Below are 21613 nucleotides of genomic sequence, written 5' to 3' on the forward strand. Positions count from 1 at the left end.
TGCAGGTTCCCTGACTCCCTGACCCCCTGGGGGCAGAGAGGCGGTCATCGGGAGGTCCCTCCGAGCCAGCACACCTGGGACACCCCACAGCCAGCACACCTGGGACCCCCACAGCCAGTTGCCGGAAACACACGAGCCTTGGGGAGGGTTATGGGACTTTTATTTTTACTCTTTATATTTTAAAAGCCAGGGAAGATGGGCCAACTCTTAGTCCCTTTTGCCACTGCATGCCTCTAGGGCCACCCCCTCCCGCCTCCCGAAGCCCCAGCCCCTCCCACCTGGCGGGCAGTGACCCCCTCCGCAGTACCCGCTCCAAGGCCCTGCCACAGGGCATCCCAGGAAAGTGGGGGTCGTGGGTTCCATGCAAGCCCTGGGTGCCGTCCTCTCCTCTCCTGCGGGGGTACCCACTGGAGGAGCAGGGGTTCTGAGGTCCCTTCCGGCCCCGAGTGTCCCCCCAGGAAGGTTGCTCCTCTCTCTCCAGGGTTCCGGTCCTTGCTCTGGCCCCGAGGGCCGCCCGGTGGGAGGCTCTGGGACGCAGCATCGCTGCCAGGAATCTCTCCTGCTTTCTCTGCTTCTGTCCACAACCTTCCTCTTTCCCAGCCAGTGGGGGCTTCTAATCTCCTCCTGTCCTGGGTAGAGGGGGTATGCCCTCTGAGGGCAAGGTGGAGAAAGGATTGCAGGAGGACAGCTCCCTCCGGGGGTGTGATCCGTAAGGTGGGGTGTGGGGGTGTTCCTTCTTGGCTAGACCCCATTTCCCCGCCCCTGGTTGCGGGGGGGGGGGGGGGGTGGTCCTCCAGCCTGGGCTCAGCATTTAGCTGTTGCCCCTAAGGTGGGATCTTTCTTGTGCCAGGGTCTGGGGAGAGGCCCTGGACTTGCCCGCTCTTCTAATCAGCCTAGACGGAGACCCCAGACTTCCCAGAGGGAAGCCCCCCACACCCGCCCAGCTACCGCGGTGGCGTGTCTGGGACCCCGCGGCCAGTGTCCTGGCTGCAGAGCTTGGTCGCTCTCATCCACCTGTGCACGTAAGAGTCTGCAGAGCTGGCGAGGCCAGGCCTGGGCCCACGGAGGTGCGCAAGACGGCGGAGGGGCCAGGCTCGCGTCTCCCTCTTGGCTCCCTCCCCGCGCCTCCCGCCTGGAGGAGGGCAGGGCAACCCACTCCAGGATTCGCGCCTGGAGAACCCCCATGGGCAGAGGCGCCTCGAGGGCTACGGCCCACGGGGTCGCCAAGAGTCGGACACGACTGAGCACGAGCCCCCTCGAGGCTGGCCTTTCCTCCCCCTCCTCCTTCCTCGTCTCCAGCCCCTCTCCCTCCTCCGCGCCCCCCTCCGCCTCCTCCCCTCCCCGACCCCTCCTCCCTCCACCTCCTCCCCCTCAGCCCCCGTTAGCCCGCGCGGGGACCGCGGGGCCCGCAGAGGCGGCGGGCGGGCGAGGTCAGACGCCGCCGTGCGCCCCCAGGCCGAGCACCGAGAAGGCGGCGCGATGCTTGCGCAGCAGCAGGCGGATCTTCTCGTCGTCCGAGTCCGGGTCCAGGGGTTTGTTGTACTCGTCGTCCTCGGTCTCCGAGGCCGCGCGCTCCCCGCCCGCGCCCGCGCCGCCCGGTGCCCGGGGCGTGGACGACGAGGGCTCCAGGGCGCTCTTCTTCCGCCACTTGGTCCTCCGGTTCTGGAACCACACCTGGGACGAGAGGGGCTCTGAGGATGGCGCGCGCGGCGCCCCTCTGGGGCCGGCGGCTCCGCGCGGCGGCAAGCCCTCTGCATCCTGCACTAGGCGCCGCAATGGACCGACCAGGTTGTCACCGTCACACGACTGTTTTTTTTTTTTTTTGGAGGAGGGCAATAAAATTAAAACAGTGCAGCAGCTTTTTCGGCTTCCCCGTAACCCTTCCGTGTGGTGTATATCTTCTCCTTTGCCATCTGGGTATTGGGGTGGAAGGGGCTGAAACGCTTTTAACCTCCTAGACGTGCACTGAACTTCACGAATAATTTCTCCAACAATAAAACTAACATATGCTTCCTGCTGGGGATAGAACCCTGCAGAAAGGACCCAAAGGAACAGCGCCACGTGGAAAGGGCGCTTCCTCTCCAGCCGAGTTAGCTGTGGGCGGAGGAGGCTGCGGGGGATGGGGGACGGGGGACGGGGGACGGGGGTGGCTTGGTGGTCCTGGGGGAGCCCAGACCGGGTCCCCAGCTGCCCTTGTGCCTCCCGCTGCACTCAAGTCCATCACCTTGTCACCGAGCCAGACAGTTCCAGCACAGCTCAGAGCTAGCTGAAGATGGTGCCCCAAGCCAAAGCCCCTCAGGGCACAGTGAGCCTCAGCGTTACCAGGGTTGCCCCAGGAGCCTAAGAAAGCAGAAGCCCACATACTCACTTTCAAGTGGGAGGTGTGCAGTGAGACGGGGTACCCCCGTTAAGCTTTGCCTCCAGCTGGGCAGTGAGGTTCATGGGCAGTTGTGGGGAGGAGTTATATTCACTTTGAAGTCCTTGAAATTTATTTTATATTGGTGGTGAACCAAGGCCAAGGCTTGCTAACGGAACAAGCCTGAAGTGAGTTCTGATCTGGCCCAGAGGCTGCCATCAGCTCTTGAAGTTTCCAGCCTGGGCCATGCAGAGGCTGGGGAAGGCATAGGGTTGGAGCCCTGTAATCCAGGTTTGACTCCCAGCACTTACTAGCCAGTTACCTTGGGCAAAAAATTCGGCTGAGTCAGTGGGTGGCTCAGACCGTAAAGAATCTGCCTGTTGTCAAGCAAGTATCCTTCAATTAAAAAATAAATACATTAAAAAAAAAAAAAAAGAATCTTCCTGCAATGCAGGAGAGCTTGGTTTGATCCCTGGGTTGGAAAGATCCCCTGGAGAAGGGAATGGCAACCCACTCCAGTATCCTTGCCTGGAGAATCCCATGGACAGAGGTTATAATCCATGGGGTCGCAAAGAGTTGGACTAACATGTTCTCTTTTCACTTTCAAGTTGGGTAACAAGGCCCCCTTCCACTGATAAGGTTGCTGTGAGGTTTAAATGGGCAGTTACACATCCAGCTCTCAGAAGAGGGCGCCGTGGATGACAGCCAGCGGGGTGATGGTCACTATTGCCATCTCCGGGGTTGGGCGGGCAGGTGGTGCCCACACGCCTAAACATCCTCCCACTGAGCTGCAGTCGCCATGAGCGCGGGGCTGCCTCCCCGCCAGGGAGTGGCACCCCATCCCGGCCTGCTCCTCACTGCCACGCAGACAGCCTCTTCACCTGCCTGGACTCACCTTGACCTGCGACTCGGTCATCCCCAGCGAGTACGCCAGCCGCGCCCTCTCGGGGCCAGCCAGGTACTTGGTCTGCTCGAAAGTCTTCTCCAGGGCGAAGATCTGGTGGCCCGTGAAGGTGGGCCGGGTGTGCTTTTTCTTATGCATGCTGTCGCTCAGGGCGTCCGGGGCTGGCGGGAGGAAGGAAGTGTGCCCTTAATGTGCTGAGTGTGGGGGAGTCCCAGCCCTGCCCTGCCTGCCCCACAGGGCGAGCGCCCCTACCGAGGAGCCGCTGAGGTTGCGGGGTCATCGGGGCACCTCTCACCTGAGCAGCCTGCCTCTGCCTTGTCTGGGTGGGTGGGGACCCCAAAGGCACCTGCCCCCAAGTTGTAGCTAACTACGGCCAGAGGGTGCTTGGAACTGCGTCTCCCCGTGGAACGTCCTCAATATTCAGTGATGCCGCCCACCCCCGCCAAGGGGCAGGAGAAGCCTCCTCTGGGTCACCGGGATGTCCCTTCAGGTCACCGAGAAACGGATTTGATGCCTTCTACCAACCATCAGGGCCCTGGGGTGGGGCGGTGCGGGGGACCTGGGAATTCCTCCCCTTTCTTGCTCTTGGGATCCCGTTTTCCAGGTTCCTGGGAAAATCAGAGCCTAAAGCTCCAAGTGACTGCCTGGTCCCCAGGCCTGGGAGCCACGAGGGCTTCAGCCCCACGGTAGAGTCTGGAGGTGAGGCCTCAAGAACTGAGCCCCGGGTCATCCAGCAGTTTCCCGCCAGCTCTCTGTTTTACGTGTGGCCATATATATGCTTCAGTGCTACTGTCTCAGACCCGGGGAGTTCAGCCTGGTGCTCCACTAGAGGGGTGGGATGGGGTGTGGAGGTGGGAGGGAGGCTTAAGGGGGGATACATATATATATATATATATATATATATATATATATATATATGTATATACTTATGGCTGATTCACATTGTTGCATGGCAGACACCACCACAACATTGTAAGGCAGTTATCCTCCAATTAAAAATAAATTTAAAAAATACCCAGAACAGTGTGGGAGGGGGGTGAGAGAACTGACCCCTGCCCATCCAGGGCAGGTTCTCAGGAGCTTGGTGGGGGGAGGAGAGTGTGGATGGGCCCAGGGGAAGCAGAAGGCCCATATGCTGGGCCTTGTTCAGCATAGTCTGACCCCCACATCCCACATCCTCGGGTCACAGGTGAGGAAACCGAGGCAGAGACAGGCGAGAAGACCTCCCGAGAGACTGTCACCTTTGGTCCCCTCCCCTTGAGTGAATCCAGCCCCTGGCTCTCAGATACTTTGCTCTGTGTGTGTGTGCATTTGGGGTTGAAGGGCAGGGTGCAGAGAGGGGGCTGTGTGTGCAAAGGGGGACGTGGACGGGAGGGTAAAGCACCCCCAAACCAGCTGTAAGATAGGTACCCTGTGGGCCTCGCTGTTTCAGGCTGATGGGGGCCGTGGGGACCCCAGGAGCACACACGTGGGAGGCAGATGTGCTCCCGGCTTTCCTGGGCATCCCCAAGCCCCCGTCGCAGTGGAGGCCCCCCAAAGGGGGACAGAAGTGGACGCCCCCCTCTGCCCCTGCCTGATGCGGACCCGGGGATGGCTCCGACAGCCACGATCACCCCCCCATGCCTCCCGGGTGAGGCCCCCCCTGCCTCTGCATGACCTGCCACCTCCCTCAGGCCCTGCACCAACCCTCTGAAAGCCACAGTCTGGGGAAGCCTGGGTGAGGGGCTCCCCCAACAAGGAAGGTCCAGCGGGCCAGAGCTCAGCAGCGCCTCCCGGAGGCTGGGCGGTCTGGCTGCTGCTGTTGACTTGAACCTCCACCCCCCAGGAGGGAACCGGCGGCCCCCTGGATCGGGGCAGGACCGAGGTGGGGTCGGGGTACATTCGGGTCCCTGAGTGCTGCCGGGGCGTGGGCGGACTCTGGGAAGGTGATGGGGGGCAGATTCTCTTCACTGGGGTGAGCTGGTGACACGGCTCTGGGTGGGAGAAGTAAGGCGAGCAGGACCTTATAAAGGATGGGGTGAGCCGTGTGGTCCTCTCTGGACCCCGGGGTCCCCAGGAGGGCGGCTGGTAAAAGGGGTGGGGGCAGGGGTCAAGAGGCCCATCCGGGCAAAGCCAGGGCGGGAGGGGGAGGGGAGAACCCCACGCTGCCCCTGGGAGGAGGGGCAGACCCAGGGTCTGCCCCAGGCGGCCCGATGGCCGCCGGGGACCCCCCACCAGCGCCCCCCGCGAGCGCCCGCTCCCCTCCCCCTCCCGGTACTCACTGCTGCCGCACTGCCGCCCGCCTCGCCAGTCCTGGCCCGTGTCCGCCCAGCAGTTCCGGGTCCGGGTGGGGTACTCGCTCCCCGCCTTGGAGAAGCTCCCCACCTGGGAGCCGTAGTAGACCCCCTGGGAGCCGAGGCCACCGAAGCCAGCCACGTGGGGGTAGCCGGGCAGGAGGCTGCTGTTGGGCGCGGCCACGGGCCTGCTGAGGATGTCCGTGATGCCGTGGGGGGTCCCGGCTGGCAGCTGGGGACCCAAGCCCGGGGGGCTGAGCTTGTAGAAGGGGTTCTGCACAGAGTACTGGCACACAGGCGCCTTCATCTCCGAGAACTGGGCCAGCGGCGCGTTGTTCAGCAGGAAGGGGCCCTGCAGGTTGGACTCCATGGCCCCCCCCACAACAGGCCGAGGGGAGGCCGGAACCCCAAATCCGGGCCCCTAGAGCCCCTGAGGTCCAGCCCAGAACCCCATGGCAGCTCCTGAGGGTCAAATTGGCTCAAGCCCCAGGCCAGCCTCCCCCCAAGGCGTCTGGCCCAGCCCTTGCCCAGGTCCCGGACCACGTCAGACACGGGAAGTCAGGTGTTCCCAGGCAGGTGCCAGCACCCCCCCGCCCCCTGCCACTTTCCCAGCACCCCTGCCTTCTGCCCCTGCCTGGGGAGAGGCGGCTCCCCACGACTCAGCTCAGGCCCCTTCTCTGCCTCAGAGTCCGGGGACCCTCCATGAGAAGTTTCCAGTTCAGAGAAGCAACATTTCCCTGATAAAGATGGGGCCCATTAGAATACAGACCCGAGACTGGCTGAGCGGCCGGAGTCGCCTCGCCATTGGTGGAAACCCTCTCGGGCCTCACATTGGCTTTTCCTAGACAAATTGCACTTTGAAAGATTGACTGTAAAATCAGCCTCTGTGTGTGTGTGTGTGTGTGTGTGTGTGTGTGTGTGTGTGTGTGTGTGTGACAGAGAGAGAGACAGAAAGAGAAAGGAGTGAGCGCTCGGGAACCTCTGTTCATTCTGAGAAGGTCTACCCACTCCTGGTTCAAGTGAGCGTCTAAGGAACCATGGGTACCTGGGGGGGTGCCTCCGGGGCACCTGGAGGGCACAGTTGGTCCCCCTGTGGTCTCGGGAGATGCTACCCTGAAGTGCCCAGGCCCCTTTCTGGGCAGATGCCCAGGCTTCTTGGGGGAGTGTGCAGAGTGGACATGGAGGCTTGCCCCTCCTCCTCGGCGCTGGGACGGGTAAGTGGGGAGGCTGGGCTTTGGGGCCTGAGAGCCTGCAGGTGGGAGCCTGCCAGGCAGGCTGGGCCGGGGGTGGGAATGGGACCCCTCTGCGGGTGCTGGCTGGGTGCTCCCCAGGCTCTGGCTCCACCTCTCTCTGGCTCTCCCTGATCCCCTCTGTCCTCCCTTCCTCCTCCGAGGACTCATTTGTGCTTCTGCCATGTTCTGCCTGGCTTGGCATCTGGGTTGGAAGGGGTTGATGGCCTGGGATGGCCATTGATTCAGCAATGAGTGCCTGTGTCAGCTTTTGGTTTGTGCTCAGTAAATATTTTATGGAAGAGATGAGATTGAATCACAGGGCACCCATATGCCTTTTTTTATTTTTTTCTAATAAATTTTTACAACATACAAGCCTCCACTAGGATCTCTCTCTCATTTTACAAATGGGGAAAACACAGTAACTAACTTGGATCATTTCTGCATGGAACAGCATCCTTTCCTGCGGTTTATTTTTATTTATTACTTTGTTTTTTTAATAATTAAGTTTGTTTATTTTTGATCGGTGGATAATTGCTCTACAATATTGTGCTGCAGTGTTAGTCGCTTAGTAGTGTCCAACTCTTTGCGACCCCACGGACTGTAGCCCACCAGGCTCCTCTGTCCATGGAGTTCTCCAGGCAAGAATACTAGAGTGGCCTGCCATTTCCTTCTCCAGGGACAATATTGTGCTGGTTTCTGCCAAACGCCACCATCAGTCAGCTGTAGGTATACCTATGTCCCCTCCCTCCCCGTGTGTAGTTTCTGTTTAAATGCCCGTCAGCATGTCACTGGTTTGGACATGCAACATGACTGGGAACACAGAGGCAGCCAGACAGATGGACTTGTGTCCCTTCTCTGCCTGGCGGTCCCAGAGCCCTTTCTTTCCAGCCCACGGTCACCCTTTGGCAGGCGGAGATGAACCTGCTCCAGGGTTTTCAGCAGGAGGCCCAGGGCCCAGGTTGTAGGAATGGCTCCATTTCACAAAGAGCTGGCTCTGCCCACACTTCTGTTATCTGCTCGGGCTGGAACTGGCTGTGACCCTGTCGCACAAGTGACGCAGGTTAAAGACAAGAAAGACCTCACAAAGGCCATGGACCTTGTTTTTCTGGAAGTTTGGATTAAACACAAGAGAAAAGGTTTTTTATCCGTCCGAATTGGCTGCGCTACAAAGCTGTCCATCACCACCCTTTGGGAAGCCATATTCCAGTTCCCCACGTGGCCACCTGAACCCACCCTGGCGGTTGTGATTCTGAACCTGTGTCTTAAAATCCGTCTGGGTGATGGTGGTGCACAGCTCGGCAGGCCGCTTGGCCTGGATACTGAGAGAGAGGCTTCAGAATCAGACTGAGGCTGGGTGCACTCCTAACACCCTATGACTATGACTTGGCTATATACCCTGCCTCCTGCCCCCACCAATGATGCGAACTTAGGAGGAGAAGCCAGAGTAAATAATTTATTTCATGCCAAGGTTGACAAAGGCATTTGTGTTCAGTGATCCCAGGATGGCAAGCTGAAGAGACTTTACTACTTGCTTGATCCCTTCCCCCATTTGATGATGAGAAAACTGAGGCCAGCTTGGTGGCTAGCCTTGCAGGAAGTGTTAGGAACTAGTTAGGATCAGAGTGATTTTGTTGGAAGTTCTTGAACTTTGGCACTGAATGCAGGGGTCAGACACCCTCACAGGGAGCACTGGGGGTCCCCCTTAAGTGTATGCCCGCTGTGGGCTTACCCACCTACCTTGGTGTTTGTGGTTCCCTCTGCTCCCCCCCCAAAGATCTTGGACTTGCCCCCTTCGCATCATCCTTATGGGGTGGGACAGCAATCTGCCCTATCATCTGGAGGGTGGGGTGGCGGGCCTCTCTCAGAATGGGTGGTCCTGATTAAGGGGCTGCCCATGTTTCCAGAGGTGGGCGGGGGGGGGGGGGGTGTGCAGGCCTCCCTGCAGACTGATCACCCCCAGACTCCTCCAGCCCCACTACCCCCCACCCCCAACTCCCTAAAGATGAGCCTGAAGGAGAGAGCAAGCCAGTGCCATGAATCGATTTCTTTATTAATTTTGACATTTGTTCAGCTGGTGTAGGGAGAATGGTCTATACATCAGAGAGGGGTGGGTAGGGGGGAGATTCCCTCCAGAGAACAGAGCCGTGTGGAAGAGTCAAGAAAAGAATCATTTTCATAACAATTTAAAAAAATCAAGGTAATTCCAAAACTTCTAAAAAGCGTCTAAGGTGCAGACTGCAGCATTCTCTAGGCATCGTGTGGCGACCCCAAACCCCTCCCCTACAAGCTCCTACTAGCAGCGGACGCGGCATGCCGCCGAGGGCCGGGGCCGGCGGGCCAAGCAGCGAAGCCAGACAGAGAGAGGGGCCAAAGCGCAGCCGGGCCGGGGCCGGGGCTCTACGGGGGCTACCGGGTCGGGGCGCCGGGGCGAGGCGGGGGCCGATGGCGGCGGGAGGTGGCCCCGCGCCTGTCTTCTTGGCCTTCAGCGAGTCCAGCCGGCCCGGGGCGTTGGGGGGTGGGGGCGCCGGGGCCGGGCGAAGGGTCAGGCCGGCGGCCGCCAGGATGCTCTGCGCGCCTCCCTGCGCGCCCCTTGGAGGCCGGGCCGACCCCGACCCCGCCGGGACCCACGGGAACACGTGTGCTCTGGGGCCGGCCGGGGCCGGGGCCGGGGGTGCTGGGGGGTGGGGCGCGCTCTGCCGTTGAGGAGGGGCTTCTGTGCTACTTGGAAGGTTCGGATGTGTTCGGAGGACACCTCGGCAGAGCGGCGGAGAGGACGGGGACCGGACATCCACACACAGTGTGGCCCTTGGGCGGGCGAGAAGAGCCTGCAGTCTCTCCCGGCCTGGAGGGCGCCGCGGGGCGGGCGCCGTTGTGCTGATTCTGGCCTCCCTCTGCCGGGGGTCGGGGGCTCTGGTGTAACTTTAAGGCTCTTCCCTGATGGCACCGAGGCAAGGAACTTCGTCTCCTTCCTGCCCTGACAGCGGGGGAGCCCTGGGCCGGGAGGGTCTCCTTCCTGGCTGGGGCCTCCAGGTGGTCAGCCGTCTGTCCCCCTGCGCTCCGCCCGCGCCCCCCCTGCGCTGCCTCTCCAGGAGGCGGGCGGGGCGGGGTCGGGGGCACCTTGACTGCCCAGCCCAGACCACCCCCCACCCCGCCGGCTGCCTGGACTTAGAGCACCGAGTTCGCTCCGGGAGACCTCAGGTGGCGGCTGACCTAAGAACTGGGCAGGTCCGTATTCGCTAGCCCTATGCCCTTCCTTCCTGTTTCACTGAAAGGCTGCGGAGTTCCTTCTCCCGCAGCCTGGAGAAGTCCTCAGGAGCTGAGCTGTTTGTGAGTGCTCTGTACATACTGCTAAAGTGTTTCTATTGATTTGCATAGTATTTATTGTTTTCCATATACACAAGGCTTGATTACTGTACAGTTTACACTTTGAACACAGACTAGGATATAAGTGCTTGAAGGTATAGAAAACCTCTTCTCTATTGAACATGCTGGTGCAATCCTGGGACAGCCATCGGCCCTCCCCCAGCTGAGAGCAAAGACCCTTCCGGATGGGGCGCTGGCTCCCTTGGAGCCCTGCAGCTAAGCCTGGGGGGTCCTCGCCTCAGATTCTTAAGTCCCTGACACAAGGAACCCCCGAATGCATTCTGAAGATAATGATTTTCCATTGGAAGATGATTAATACTAGCAGAGAGAGAGAGAGAGAGAGACAACATAAAAAAAAATTCCAGTTTATCCACAGGAGAGTCTATACAGCCTCGGACATCACAGTAAAATCTGTGTGTATACTGAGCGGAGGGGAGAGGTGTGCATGTGCGGGCGTGTTTGTGTGTCCTGATGCCGTGTAGCGCATTCTGGAAGGTTCTGGAAGGTTCGGTCCACCGGCAAGGATGGTCACACGTGGAGCATGGAGGTGTGTGGGTGTGGAAGGCTGGCAGATGAGGGCAAGGGATTAAAGGTGTGGAACTGATTTCATGTCTAGTTTTCTTTTTTTTTTTTTTCCCTTTCCAGGAAGCTTTTTTTTTTTTTTTCCCCCCTTTCCAGGAAGCTCACATGGATTTCCTACAGAATGAGGTTGGGGGAAAAAAAAAAGTACCCTGTAACAAGTCGAAATTGAAATGATTTAAAAAAATATCTCATCCCAGCCACAAAAGAGCCCTTGTTTTGCTGTTGCCTTCGGCGCTCTCCTGCGCGTGTTTTGCGTCCCTCTCTCTCTGCACACCCCCTCTTGCTGCTTCCGTCCACATTCCCCACAGAGATCCACCGTCGCTAGAGGCAGGATTGAAGACTGTAGGTCATGCGTCTACAGTCGTTCATGCGAATAGGTGACTAAAGGAAGTCCCTTACAGAGGTCATGCCGTCAGCCTCCAGGGACGCGTGCGCGGGGCCTCCGGGCCAGCTCTCCTCCTGGATGTGTGGCAGAGTGTGTGGAGTTCAAGGGTTGGGTGTCGAGGTGTGATCCTGGGGGACACACAGAGAGAAGGGGTGCCTTAGAAGAGGCGCAACCCCCAGCAAAAAAACAAAAACAAAAACAAAAAACCCCCGCCATCCTGAGCTTTTGCGCTGGCAGCCCCGGGGCAGGAGTGAATCAGGAAAAGCGGCCTCCCCAAGCAAGGCAGGAGGTGGAAGGTGCTGAGCCCGGCGGGGACCTTCCTGAAACCTCAGCTGCCCCGCTCCCGGACCCAGAGGCTGCCACGGGCTCCATGCCCTCAGATGAGTTCCCTGGACGGCACGGTCACCTGGGGAGAGGCCCCCCGTGTACCCAGCACCCAGGAGAGGGGCCGGGCTGGGCGGCACCGCCCCAGCTCGGTCAGTTCAGTCCAGCCAGCGGGCACGGATGTCTCCTGTGTGCCAGGCTGCACAGAGCAGGCGTGGCCTCGGGAGCTCGTGGCCTCAAGGGACCTCAGTGCCGCTTTGGTTCTGTCCACGACTCTATTTGTCAGCGGTCTCTGGCTCCTCTCCCCGTGTCTTGTGGATGGACAGCCTCGACTGGGGCCTAGAGGCCTTTGAAAACCAGAGGCCTTCTCCCCAGGAGACGAGGCGTATCAGACTGGAAGACGGCAGCTGTGCCTGCCGAGTGAAGTTGAACTCTGCAGCCTACAAGTCACAGCCACCTGGCCTCCCTGTGGGGCCTCGTCTTCCAGCCTGGGGGGCGGGAGGGTGCGTAAAACTCCATGTTTGCGGGATCGGCCACCCAGGGTTCTATCTGTAGGAATTTAACATGAAGAGGAGCTGACAGCCTCCTAGGCGGGGCTGGAAGTGATACAGAAAGGCAGAAACTCATCTGAGGCACAGCTGTCTCCAGGCAGGGAGCTCATCATCGTGGGTCCTACAGGAGCCAGAAGTTGGGGAGGAGGCTTAGAGGTGACCAAGTGGAGCTCAGCCCCAAGTGGCTCCCCAGGGATGGAGAGCAGGGTTAAGCTCCTCACCAGACTGAAAAGCCAGGCCTGCTGCCGCTATGGCATGAGCGAGCTGTTACCCTGGAAGGGACCCCTCCACCACGGCCCGTGTCCCTGTTAGCGAAGCCACCTCCTCGGAGTCGGAACCCCCGTGCCCTCTGCTGCCTGCCTCTGACCTCGGCTCCTCCGTCAAGGACACCATCCAGTTTCCTCTCGGCTGAAGTTCGGCCCTCCAGCCCTCTCCTCCAGGAAGCCCTCATGAAAACTCCAGCTCCCCTTCTCTCTCGCCTCTTGTGCCACAGCCTGGCATGTGACGAACAGTCTGGCTGAGAGCAAGAACTCTCAAGCCAGGTTGCCTGCACTCATATCCTGTCTCTGTCCATTTCCTGCTCTGTAGTCTCGGTCAAGTTACTTATGCTGTCGGGGACTCGGTTTCCCTTGCTGTAAATCGAGGCCAGGAGGAGGACGCAGCTCACTTGACTTTTGTGATGCTGGACAGCTAACCCTCTAGGAAGCGCTCCGGACCCTGAACGGTACTGGATACCGCCGTGGTCGGGACCCGGAAACACTCCTTCCTATCTGTCCTGTCTCTCATCTGCCTACCTCCCTGGCTGGAGTTATCAACACTCTGAGGGCAGTAGCCAGCCTTAACTCTTCCTGTGGGGGGCTTCCCAGGTGGTGCCAGGGGTAAAGAACCTGCCTCCCAATGCAGGAGATGTAAGAGACTCGGGTTCTTGGGGTCGCAAAGAGTCGGACACGGCTGAAGTGACTGAGCACGTGTGTACGTACCCTTCCCGCGGGCGCCAGAGCGCCTACCCTAGCGCTGTGCACGCCTCTCGTAAGAGACCTTACAGAATCCTGAGCCTGGGGAAGACAAGCTAGGATCTTCCTCCCGCTCTTCAGCCCTGACACGGAGCAGAGGAGAAGGTTCAACGCGGAGAGGGATGATTCTGGGGTAACCGCTCTTCCTGTCTCTGGGTGAGCTCAGCTCCAGGAGGCATTTGGGACCGGCTGGCAGTGGCAGCGGTGGCCAGGGAGTGCGGATCTCTGCTCGCCACTGCCCTGGATGCCCATCCAGAAAGGTCTCACCCCCCAAAACGCTAAGCCAACAGCCTCCTGCAGCTCCAAGTGGCTGGGCAGGTCAGGCTCTTTCCCTCATGTCATTTCTCTGTGTGTGCCACCGGCCCCTACCCCTGCCAGCGTCTGGGTGTATCTCCTCTCTCCCGCAGCCCCAGGCTCCAACATACCTGTGGAGGCTGGGGGTGAGAGTGGACTGTCACTTAAAACAAAAGAGGAAAGTAAACAGGACCTCAGCCCTCCTTGCCTCCTCCTACGGAGACTGTGCTGTGCTAAGATGCTTTCATCGTGTCCGACTCTTTGCCACCCCATGGACTGTAGCCCGCCAGGCTCCTCTGTCCATGGGATTCTCCAGGCAAGAACATTGGAGTGGGTGGCCATTCCCTTCTCCAGGGGATCTTCCCGACCCAGGGATCAAACCCGAGTCTCTTAGGCCTCCTGCACTGGCAGGTGGGTTCTTTATAGGTTAACTTGCATTTATTAAAATATTCTGGGCTTCCCAGACAGTAAAGAATCTGTCTGCAATACAGGAGACCTGGGTTCCATCCCGGGGCCAGGAAGATCCCCTAGAGAAGGAAATGGCAACCCACTCCAGTATTCTTGCCTGGAGAATTCCATGAACAGAGGAGCGTGGTGCTGGGTCACAAACAGTCAGACACAACTGAAGCGACTAACAGTTACTTACTATTAAAATGCTCTCTTTAGTCAGAGCTAACACAAAGCTTGGCAACTACCGTGTCTGAATGAAAAGTGTCTCTTGAAAAAGGAAACAAAAAAAGCAACAGCTATCGCATGCGTGGCACGGCCCAGCACCCAGCTGGGCACCTCTAACCTAGAGGGCACAGGCTGCCTGCTCCCTGCTGTGCCCTGGCATCGCTGACACCCTGATTCTTGGACCTGGAGCAAAACCCACCAGCTGCTTCCTGCCTGCCGCACACTGACCAGGCTTGTCTCCACAGCAACTATCTAGCTCCTTCAATGGGACTAGAAAGTGCCCTCCCCCACCTGCCAGAACTCATGCAAAATCCTTCCCAAGGGCAGGCGGGATAGGTGCGGAATTGGAGTGGGCACCGGGGATCAGGGTGTTCTGCCCTCTGGGCTGTTCCACTGCTTCGAACAAACTGTCGCTGTCTCATCTCAGCTCACCTTTTAGGCGTCAAGTCTACAACTGTGCCACAGGATCTCTGGGCGGTTTGGGAAGAAAAATCAGAATGGGTCCTACTAACCCACTCTTCAGTCTGCAACAAAATCACTGGAGCTTGCCCCAATCCTGAGCCCCAGGATGGTGGTTCAGAAGTGCTGGGCAGGGCCGGGAGTCTGCTCTGTCACCAGGCGCCCGGATGAGGGTGCCACAGGGATGTGGGCGGCACTTGGAGAATCAGTGGACTGGGACTGGACAATTTAGAAAACCCTTTCACAAATGTAAACCCACAGATCGCCATAACCACCCTGCAAGAGGAAGACGCCGGGGCACCTGAGGCTTGGAGAGGTCAGCTGACCCGCCTGGGTCACGCTGCACATAAGACCTGTCGTTGGTTGAGTGCCAGGATACACCTTGTATTCTCCTTACTCCTCACAGTCGCCCTCACGGTTACCATGGTTATTTTTAAGCCTAGAAGGAAATGGCAACCCACTCCAGTATTCTTGCCTGGGAAATCCCATGGACAGAGAAGCCTGCTGGGCTATATAGTCCACGGGGCTGCAAAGAGTCGGACACACCTTAGTGGCTAAACAACAACAGCACCGGAGTGACACGCATTCAGAGAGAGTAATTTCATCCTCCCAGTAGGAGACGGAAGCTTGAGGAGCAGGAGGAGCCAGGCCTGGACCCTGGACCCCTGCCCAGCTTCCACTCTCTCTCAAACAGTCAGTTCTCATTGTCTGCAGGAGGCATGTTCTCTCGAGTAGCCAGGACCCCTGAATTAGCCAGGCCTTGACCATTGCTCCCCAGCAAAGTGCCGCTCAGGGTTCCTGCCAGCCTCTGGTCATGACATGTTTTTCAAACTATAAACACACAACCCTGTCTATTTCTGATCAAAGACAACATATTTAATGTACCGCTGACTCTTGAACAATATGGGTTTGAACTGCACGGACCCACTTATACATTGGCTGTCTTTTTCAATAAACACAGTACTTGCATTTTCATTTCACAGGATCTTTAGACATACTGAGGGTGGGGACAAGTTCGTATCGGATTACAGATCACAGCACGTAGAGTTGAAAGAACCAGGGTTTGAACCCAGGATTCTATCCAGACTGTTCCAGCTTCCTGCCCTGGGGGTGAGTCATTCATCAAAGCCTTTGTTTTTTAGGCAGACAGAACAGTGCTGAGATTTTCAACTGCCTGGAGGGTCAGCGCCCCCTAAGTCCCAAGTTGTTCAAGGGTCAACTGGATATTGTTGCATTATTAACACTGAACTCGTGTCCCGCAGAGCTTTAACTCATGACTGAATGAAGCTCATCTGACACACGGATTTCCTCCACACCGCTCATCACAGCCCTGCTGCTCTTAGCGACACCAGACAGCAGGGCTATTTATAACAGCGAAATCACCCACCAACAGCACAAAGATGAAAAAAAAAAAAGTGACACTAAATAGACACCAAAAAGACGCTGGGTCTGAGTGTGATCTGAAACAGGGACAGAGAGACGGTCGCCTTGTTTGACCTCCGCTGGGAACAGGCCCGCAGGGGACTCACTGCTTTACTAGGCACGGCCCTGAAAGGCCACGGGAGGGAAGCGTGGGCATGCTGGATTTGGGGGTTACAATGAACTGTAACTAGTAGGCGACTGTGCAAGTTAGCAATTATTTGGAATCCGGGAACCCCGGGGCCTGTGCAAGCTTGCAAGTGGCAGGTAGCAAAGCAGGAAGGACTGAGTGCCCTCAGCCCCTTCCCCGTCTTGTCTGCACTCTGTCTTGCTCAGGGGATAGAGCCTTGCAGGCTGTCCCCTGGGCTCTGGGGACCAGACAGGAGCCTCCTGCACGCTGGCTCCCGCCCCACAGACTTCCCTGGCCTCTTCCAGGCAGAAGCCTCATCCCTCTGCGGTAGCCAGGCTGCTCTGCACCCCGCCACCCACGCCAGGTGGCCTTGGACCTGCTTCTCCTAAGTGTGTGTGTGTGTGTGTGTGCGTGGCGGGGTTCAGCCACTTTGCAGATCTACAGAAAAAAATTTCTGAATGTCTAGGTTCCGTCCTTCCCCTGGCCTGTGGTTTGGGCCACCTCTCTCCTGTTTGGGAACAGCAGCAGAACCTGAGCCAAACGTCACTGCCCTAGAAAAATAAGGCCCAAGAGTGTCCTCTGCCTTCCACTCTGCTTTCTCAAAGTATTTGCATCTCTGGATCATTTCCAGGACTGACCACAGCCGATGCTCTAAACCAGCAGCCCGCTGGGACCCTGGCAGTGTGGGGGTTAACGCGGTGACCTCCTTAAGCTGCTGAGAAGTCAGGTCTAATTTTATCCTATGACTGGATGGGCCAGACTTTTATTTCCCCCCTCCAAGTGCTGAGGGAAGCCCAGAGTCAGCACTTCTGGGGGCTTGGGAGACAGCGGCCCTACGGTTTTTTTTTTTTTCTTGCCAAGTGCAGAAAGCGAGCCTACTGGCCTCGGGCCCAGAGCCAGGCCCTGCGGGTGTAAGTGACAACAGCCCGGTGCGTGCACGCGCGGGCGCCGGGGCCACGTGCTTCCTGCTTCCGGCCGACTCCCACCCCGACGCGCCCGGCACTGAGCTGATCCGAGCTGGGCACAGCGAAGGGCCTCGGGGCAGCTCAGTACAGGACCCGTCAGGGAGGACGCAGGTCCCAGCGGGCCGCGAAGCCCCGCCCCCGCCCCGCACTGCGCAGCCCACTGGAGCGCCTTCGCCGCCTCTTCACGGCCTCCTTCCCTCCCGCGCTGCACATCACGCCCGGCACCCCCTGCCCGTCGCCCGTACAGCCTCCTCTGGTTAACTTTGCCTCTTCCTAGAAAGCCAGGGGGTCACATGCTTCAGAAAACACCAAGGAGGATGGAAGCCTTGGATTACGGGTTCAAGGTACAGCTGGGTTCCAAGCCTCTCCCCGATCTTCCTGGGCACGTGCGCTGAAACCTCACAGCTAGTGGACCCCACTGCATCCTCCGGGGCCCTGCCTCCCACCCCACCCCAGGCTCCCTTGCTGGGCTGGGCTTCCAGAATAACGATCCTACGGAGATGCACCCAGTGCTTCTCACTTAGGGAAGCATGTGTCCCGCATCTGTTTCTGCACTCCCGAGGAACGGGTCAGCAGAGGCTGTGACGGTTCTCTCGAGGAGGAAACAGCTCAGAAGGCACCGTTAGTAAGCAGGAGTCTGAGCTTGGAGACTACAGCCATGCCTGGTCCTCCCACTTCATGCTGGGAGAGGGGGTAGTTGGCGGAAGGATGGGGATGCAAAATGAGCCGCCGTGGCGGAGGTTGTGGGGGGCGGGGGGTGGCGGCGGGAGACCGGGCCATGCAGAAAAGACCGATGCCCGTGTTACCTCCAAAGAGGCCATTCCACAGGAGGGGCTGGAGATCACTGCTTCCCCCTTTTGAGGCTGGCCCGCTTCACTATCTGAGCCCCCTTCCTGCTCTCTATCAGGTCCGGCTGCAGGCCACTTCCTCTCAGCTCCACCTGGAGACAGCGGTTCAGACAGAAGGCAGGACAGATCACACAGAGAGACGGCGGGAAGGCCAGAGAGGACAGGCACCCTACGGAGGCGGCGGGAGGCTCGAGGGGGAGCCGGCAGACAGGTGAGAGGAGAGGCCCAGGCGGGCTGGCGCAGGGGCAGAGGAGGTCACGGGCCGGCCCCTCGGAAGAGCGAGGGCCTGGGAGGCCGCGGCCCCGGCAGTACCTTGGCGTGAGTCATAAAGGAATCAATGTCCGCCTCCATCTCACTAGGGTCCTCCAGGGGCCCCTCGGAAATCACCTCCTCGAGCTCCTGGGTGTCATCGGGTCCGGAAGGGTCTATCTGGCGAACAACTTTGCGGACGATCTGGAAAAATGAGAGGGAGGGTAGAAGGGGGCTGGGGGAAGCCGCCGAGGAAGAGCTTGAAAGGGGGCAGGTCCTGGAGTGCAGGGGGTGGGGGGGTGGATGCAGGCTGTGACCCCAGGTGCCCTTCCCTGTGGTCAAGGTCAGGGGCGGCCTCTGACCCCTTGGTTGGGTGGGGCGCCTGCACTGGGCGGTCTCAGAAGGCCTGGAATTTGCGGTGGGGGGGGGGGGGGCGGTCTCGGCGGGGCTCATAGACAAGCGGGTCTGACCCCGAGACTTCCATCTCTAGCCCATGGGGTTCATTCTGCCTGCTGCTGTGTGATGTTTACACTGTCTCTCTTCCCTGCACGACGGTGAGCCCCTGACAGGGAGGGCGTGTCTGTCCCTGCAACCGTCTGTTCCCTATTCACACATCTGAATATGCCAATGACTGCTCTGCACCAACCGTGTGCAAGGAGTGGGAAGGTGAAAACATGCACAAGCCTGGAGCTCCTCGTGCAAAAGGGGAGACCAGGCCCTGTTCCAACAGAGTGTGTGCACCAGAGCCACACCGGTCAGCCCCCGCCCGCACCCAGCACAGCGCTTGTCCGGCAGAATCGCGGCTCCTGGTAGAGACCTGCCACCAACCCCATGCGTTCTCACATCCTTTTTATCTCAGGAAACCCCGTGGGGACCCCCAGAACTGCTGTCACGCAGCTGTTTTCAGGGCCAGGCGTCACAGGACTAGGTATGGGCTACATCCACAGGGCCCCGTCCTTCTGAAACACGGCCGCCCCAGCTGAGCTCAGGCTGAATCAGGCAAAGTAAGGACCGCCACGTCTGGAACTGCGGCAGGTACCTGAACCGTCCCATCTGAGCCGGGCTTACCCCACTGTTAGGGCGGCAGCAAGACGCTGAGGGTAAGCCCAACGCCCTCTGCACTCACCTTCTTGGTGATGACGTTGCCCTGCTCATCCGTGAAATGCTCTTCGGTCACCTGCTCCCCTGGAATATTCTGAAGCTCATTCCCCTGGAATCAGAGGCAGGGAGAAAACTCGAGATGGATAAGTGGAGATAAGGATGGAAAGAAAGGGGAAGTGAAAGTCGCTCCGACGCATCCCAGTCTTTGCAGCCCCGTAGACCATACAGTCCGTTGGGTTCTCCAGGCCATACTGGAGTGGGTTGCCTTTCCTGTCTCCAGGGGATCTTCCCAACCCAGGGATCGAACCTGGGTGTCCCGCGTTGCAGGCAGAGTCTTTACCAGCTGAGCCACACAAGAGAAGCCCAAGAACACTGGAGTGGGTAGCCTATCCCTTCTCCAGCGGATCTTTCTGACCCAGGAATTGAACCGGGGTCTCCTGCGTTGCAGGCGGATTGTTTACCAACTGAGCTGTGAGGGAAGCCCAATAAGGAAGTAAGGTAGCAGTAGCAGCAGCAGCCAGAATCTGGTTGAGACCCCACCCTGGCAGGAAACCGCAACTCAGCAAGAAGTGAGTTGGACTGACCGGCGGCTGCTCCAAGTTGAGGCCGTGGCGGGGGAGGGGGGCACCCCCGGGGGCCCTGGGCCTGAGGTCGGGACGGGAGCCCAGGCTCACGGGAGCGCCGAGTGACGGATCCCTGCCATCACGCCCCAGAGTGGGTGAAACAGGGGCCTCAATGATGCAGATTGACGGAACAGCTCCTGGGAGAGGGAGACCCTGATGTCTACTCCGACGGCACTTTCAGGGGAAGAACGCCCCGGCCACAGACACCCGCGCCCCGGGGCAGGGGGTCTTGCTGCTTCCCTGAGCTGGCTGTGGACATAAGCAGGCGGAGGGCCAGCCTCCTGAGTCCCAGAGCGGTGCCTTCTTGGCCATCGTGGGGGACGGGGGGTGGGGAGGGCGAGGAAGTGCCGCCCAGCTCGGGCCTGCACATCCCCAGTGCCCCCCGCAGCCAGGCCGCCTGACCTCTCTTCCCGCGGGGCATCCGGACTGGCGCCCCCCGCGCCCGCCCCACCCCGGGTTACCTTTAGGAGGACCCGGCGCCGGACCACCCTGGTGGAGATGGTCTCCTCGTCGTCGCTCAGCCCCTCACTCTCCCCCAGCTCCTTGTCTAGCTCCTGATGGACGTGCTTGAGCACGAAGCCCAGGGAGCCCCGGACAATGTGTGCCACGTTCTGGCAGCTGACCAGGAAGAAGCCCAGCAGCACCAGGGTGACCAGGAGCTGGGTGACGAAGGTCCACATCCTCGACTGCTCACCAGCCCAGGCCTCCAGGGCGGCGGGGCCAGCCGCTCATTCTCCCCGGGGACTCCGGAGGCCCCCCGGGACCCACTCCATTCTCTGCAGCGCTCACGGGAGGCTGCAAAGCCCCCACGGTGGGACTGCCGCCCGAGTGCCCGCCCGGCTGAGCGCCCGCCTCTGCCCCTGGACTGGCTGACGTCAGGCCCCAGTAATTCTAGCTCCCGAGCCAGCTGCCCCAGGCTGTCCGGCGGGGCCAGAGGGAAGCCGGCAGGTGTGCGCGTCCCGGGCACCGGACGTGCGTGTTAAAGGGCGCAGTGAGAGACGCCGCCCCCACCCCCGAGAGCCCGCCCCTGTGCTAGCCAGAGGCAGCTTTAGCCATGCCCAGAAAAAGGGTCCTGTTCAGGACTTGGGAAAAAAATCAGACATCTGCAGAATGCTGTTCCTGGTGTGTGTCCTGGGTGGCTACCGCCAGGACCATGGGGACGTCCACCAGCTTGCTTGTGGGGTGGGGCCAGCTAACACCCTGGAGGGTGCAGGGTTTGTTTCAAAAATAGCACCCCCCGGGGTGAGTGGTCAGCCCCAGGAGCACAGGCGTCCAGCACAGGTGGCAGGGGCCTTGGGAGCCCGTGCGATTTCATGAGCCCCACGGCCCTTGGTGGCCCCCCAGCCCCCACCTTAGGCAACACAGCCACCCTAAATGCAAGCAGGTCCCCGGTGTGTCTATTTAAGGCATCTCCTTCACGGCTCTTCCCCAGGCAGGGCTGACAGTGCCAGGGGCAGGAACCAGGCACCTGCAACTCGCTTCTGCAGGCCTGGCTCCCCAAGGCAGCCCAGCAGCTGAGGCTCAAAGGAGTCCCATTTCTGGGACGGGGCGGCCCCTCTCTGGGTAGCAGCAGGCATGGCGGGAAGAACCAGGATCAGGACCCTGCAGAGGTCTAGCAGGGTGGCTGGAGGCCTAGCGAGGTGGCTGAGGGGGGGGCACTCCTCTGGGCCTCGATTTCCCAGCCATCAAGACGAGGGGTGGGTTGTGAGCCCACCCACCACTAGGGACTGTGACGGCCCTCATCCCACACGGCCCGCTGCCCAGGCGGGGCTCTGCGTACCCTTCCACACATCAACTGGGTTCCATTAACACCGTGGTGTCTCTGGAGTTCCCATGTCCCTCACGCAAGGGCAACGGAGGCACAGAG

General features: G+C 59.6%; 2 protein-coding genes across 4 annotated transcripts in view; both read right to left on the minus strand.

Annotated features, from left to right (window-relative positions):
• Positions 1-1431: 1431 nt before the first annotated feature.
• On the minus strand, positions 1432-5903 carry NKX6-3 (NK6 homeobox 3). Its single transcript, XM_061134792.1, has 3 exons — positions 5522-5903; positions 3252-3421; positions 1432-1674 (listed from the first exon to the last, which is right to left on the minus strand). The coding sequence occupies exons 1-3, from the start codon at positions 5901-5903 to the stop codon at positions 1432-1434; spliced, it is 795 nt and encodes a 264-aa protein (XP_060990775.1).
• Positions 5904-9286: 3383 nt separating this feature from the next.
• Positions 9287-21613, minus strand: part of ANK1 (ankyrin 1) — a 109418-nt gene continuing 97091 nt past the window's right edge. The window contains exons 41-44 of one of the 3 annotated variants that reach the window (XM_061134437.1): positions 19149-19232; positions 18086-18226; positions 17732-17865; positions 9287-11223 (exon numbers count right to left, since the gene is read on the minus strand). In XM_061134437.1, the coding sequence (XP_060990420.1) occupies positions 17767-17865; positions 18086-18226; positions 19149-19232 (324 nt within the window). In that variant the 3' untranslated portion in view covers positions 9287-11223; positions 17732-17766. Of the gene's footprint in view, positions 11224-17731; positions 17866-18085; positions 18227-19148; positions 19233-20207; positions 20427-21613 lie in introns of those variants that run through there. The other 2 variants (XM_061134438.1, XM_061134439.1) reach the window with 2 other exon arrangements.

The sequence above is a fragment of the Dama dama genome, chromosome 32 (genome assembly GCF_033118175.1).
Source record: "Dama dama isolate Ldn47 chromosome 32, ASM3311817v1, whole genome shotgun sequence".
Taxonomy (NCBI): Eukaryota; Metazoa; Chordata; class Mammalia; order Artiodactyla; family Cervidae; genus Dama; species Dama dama.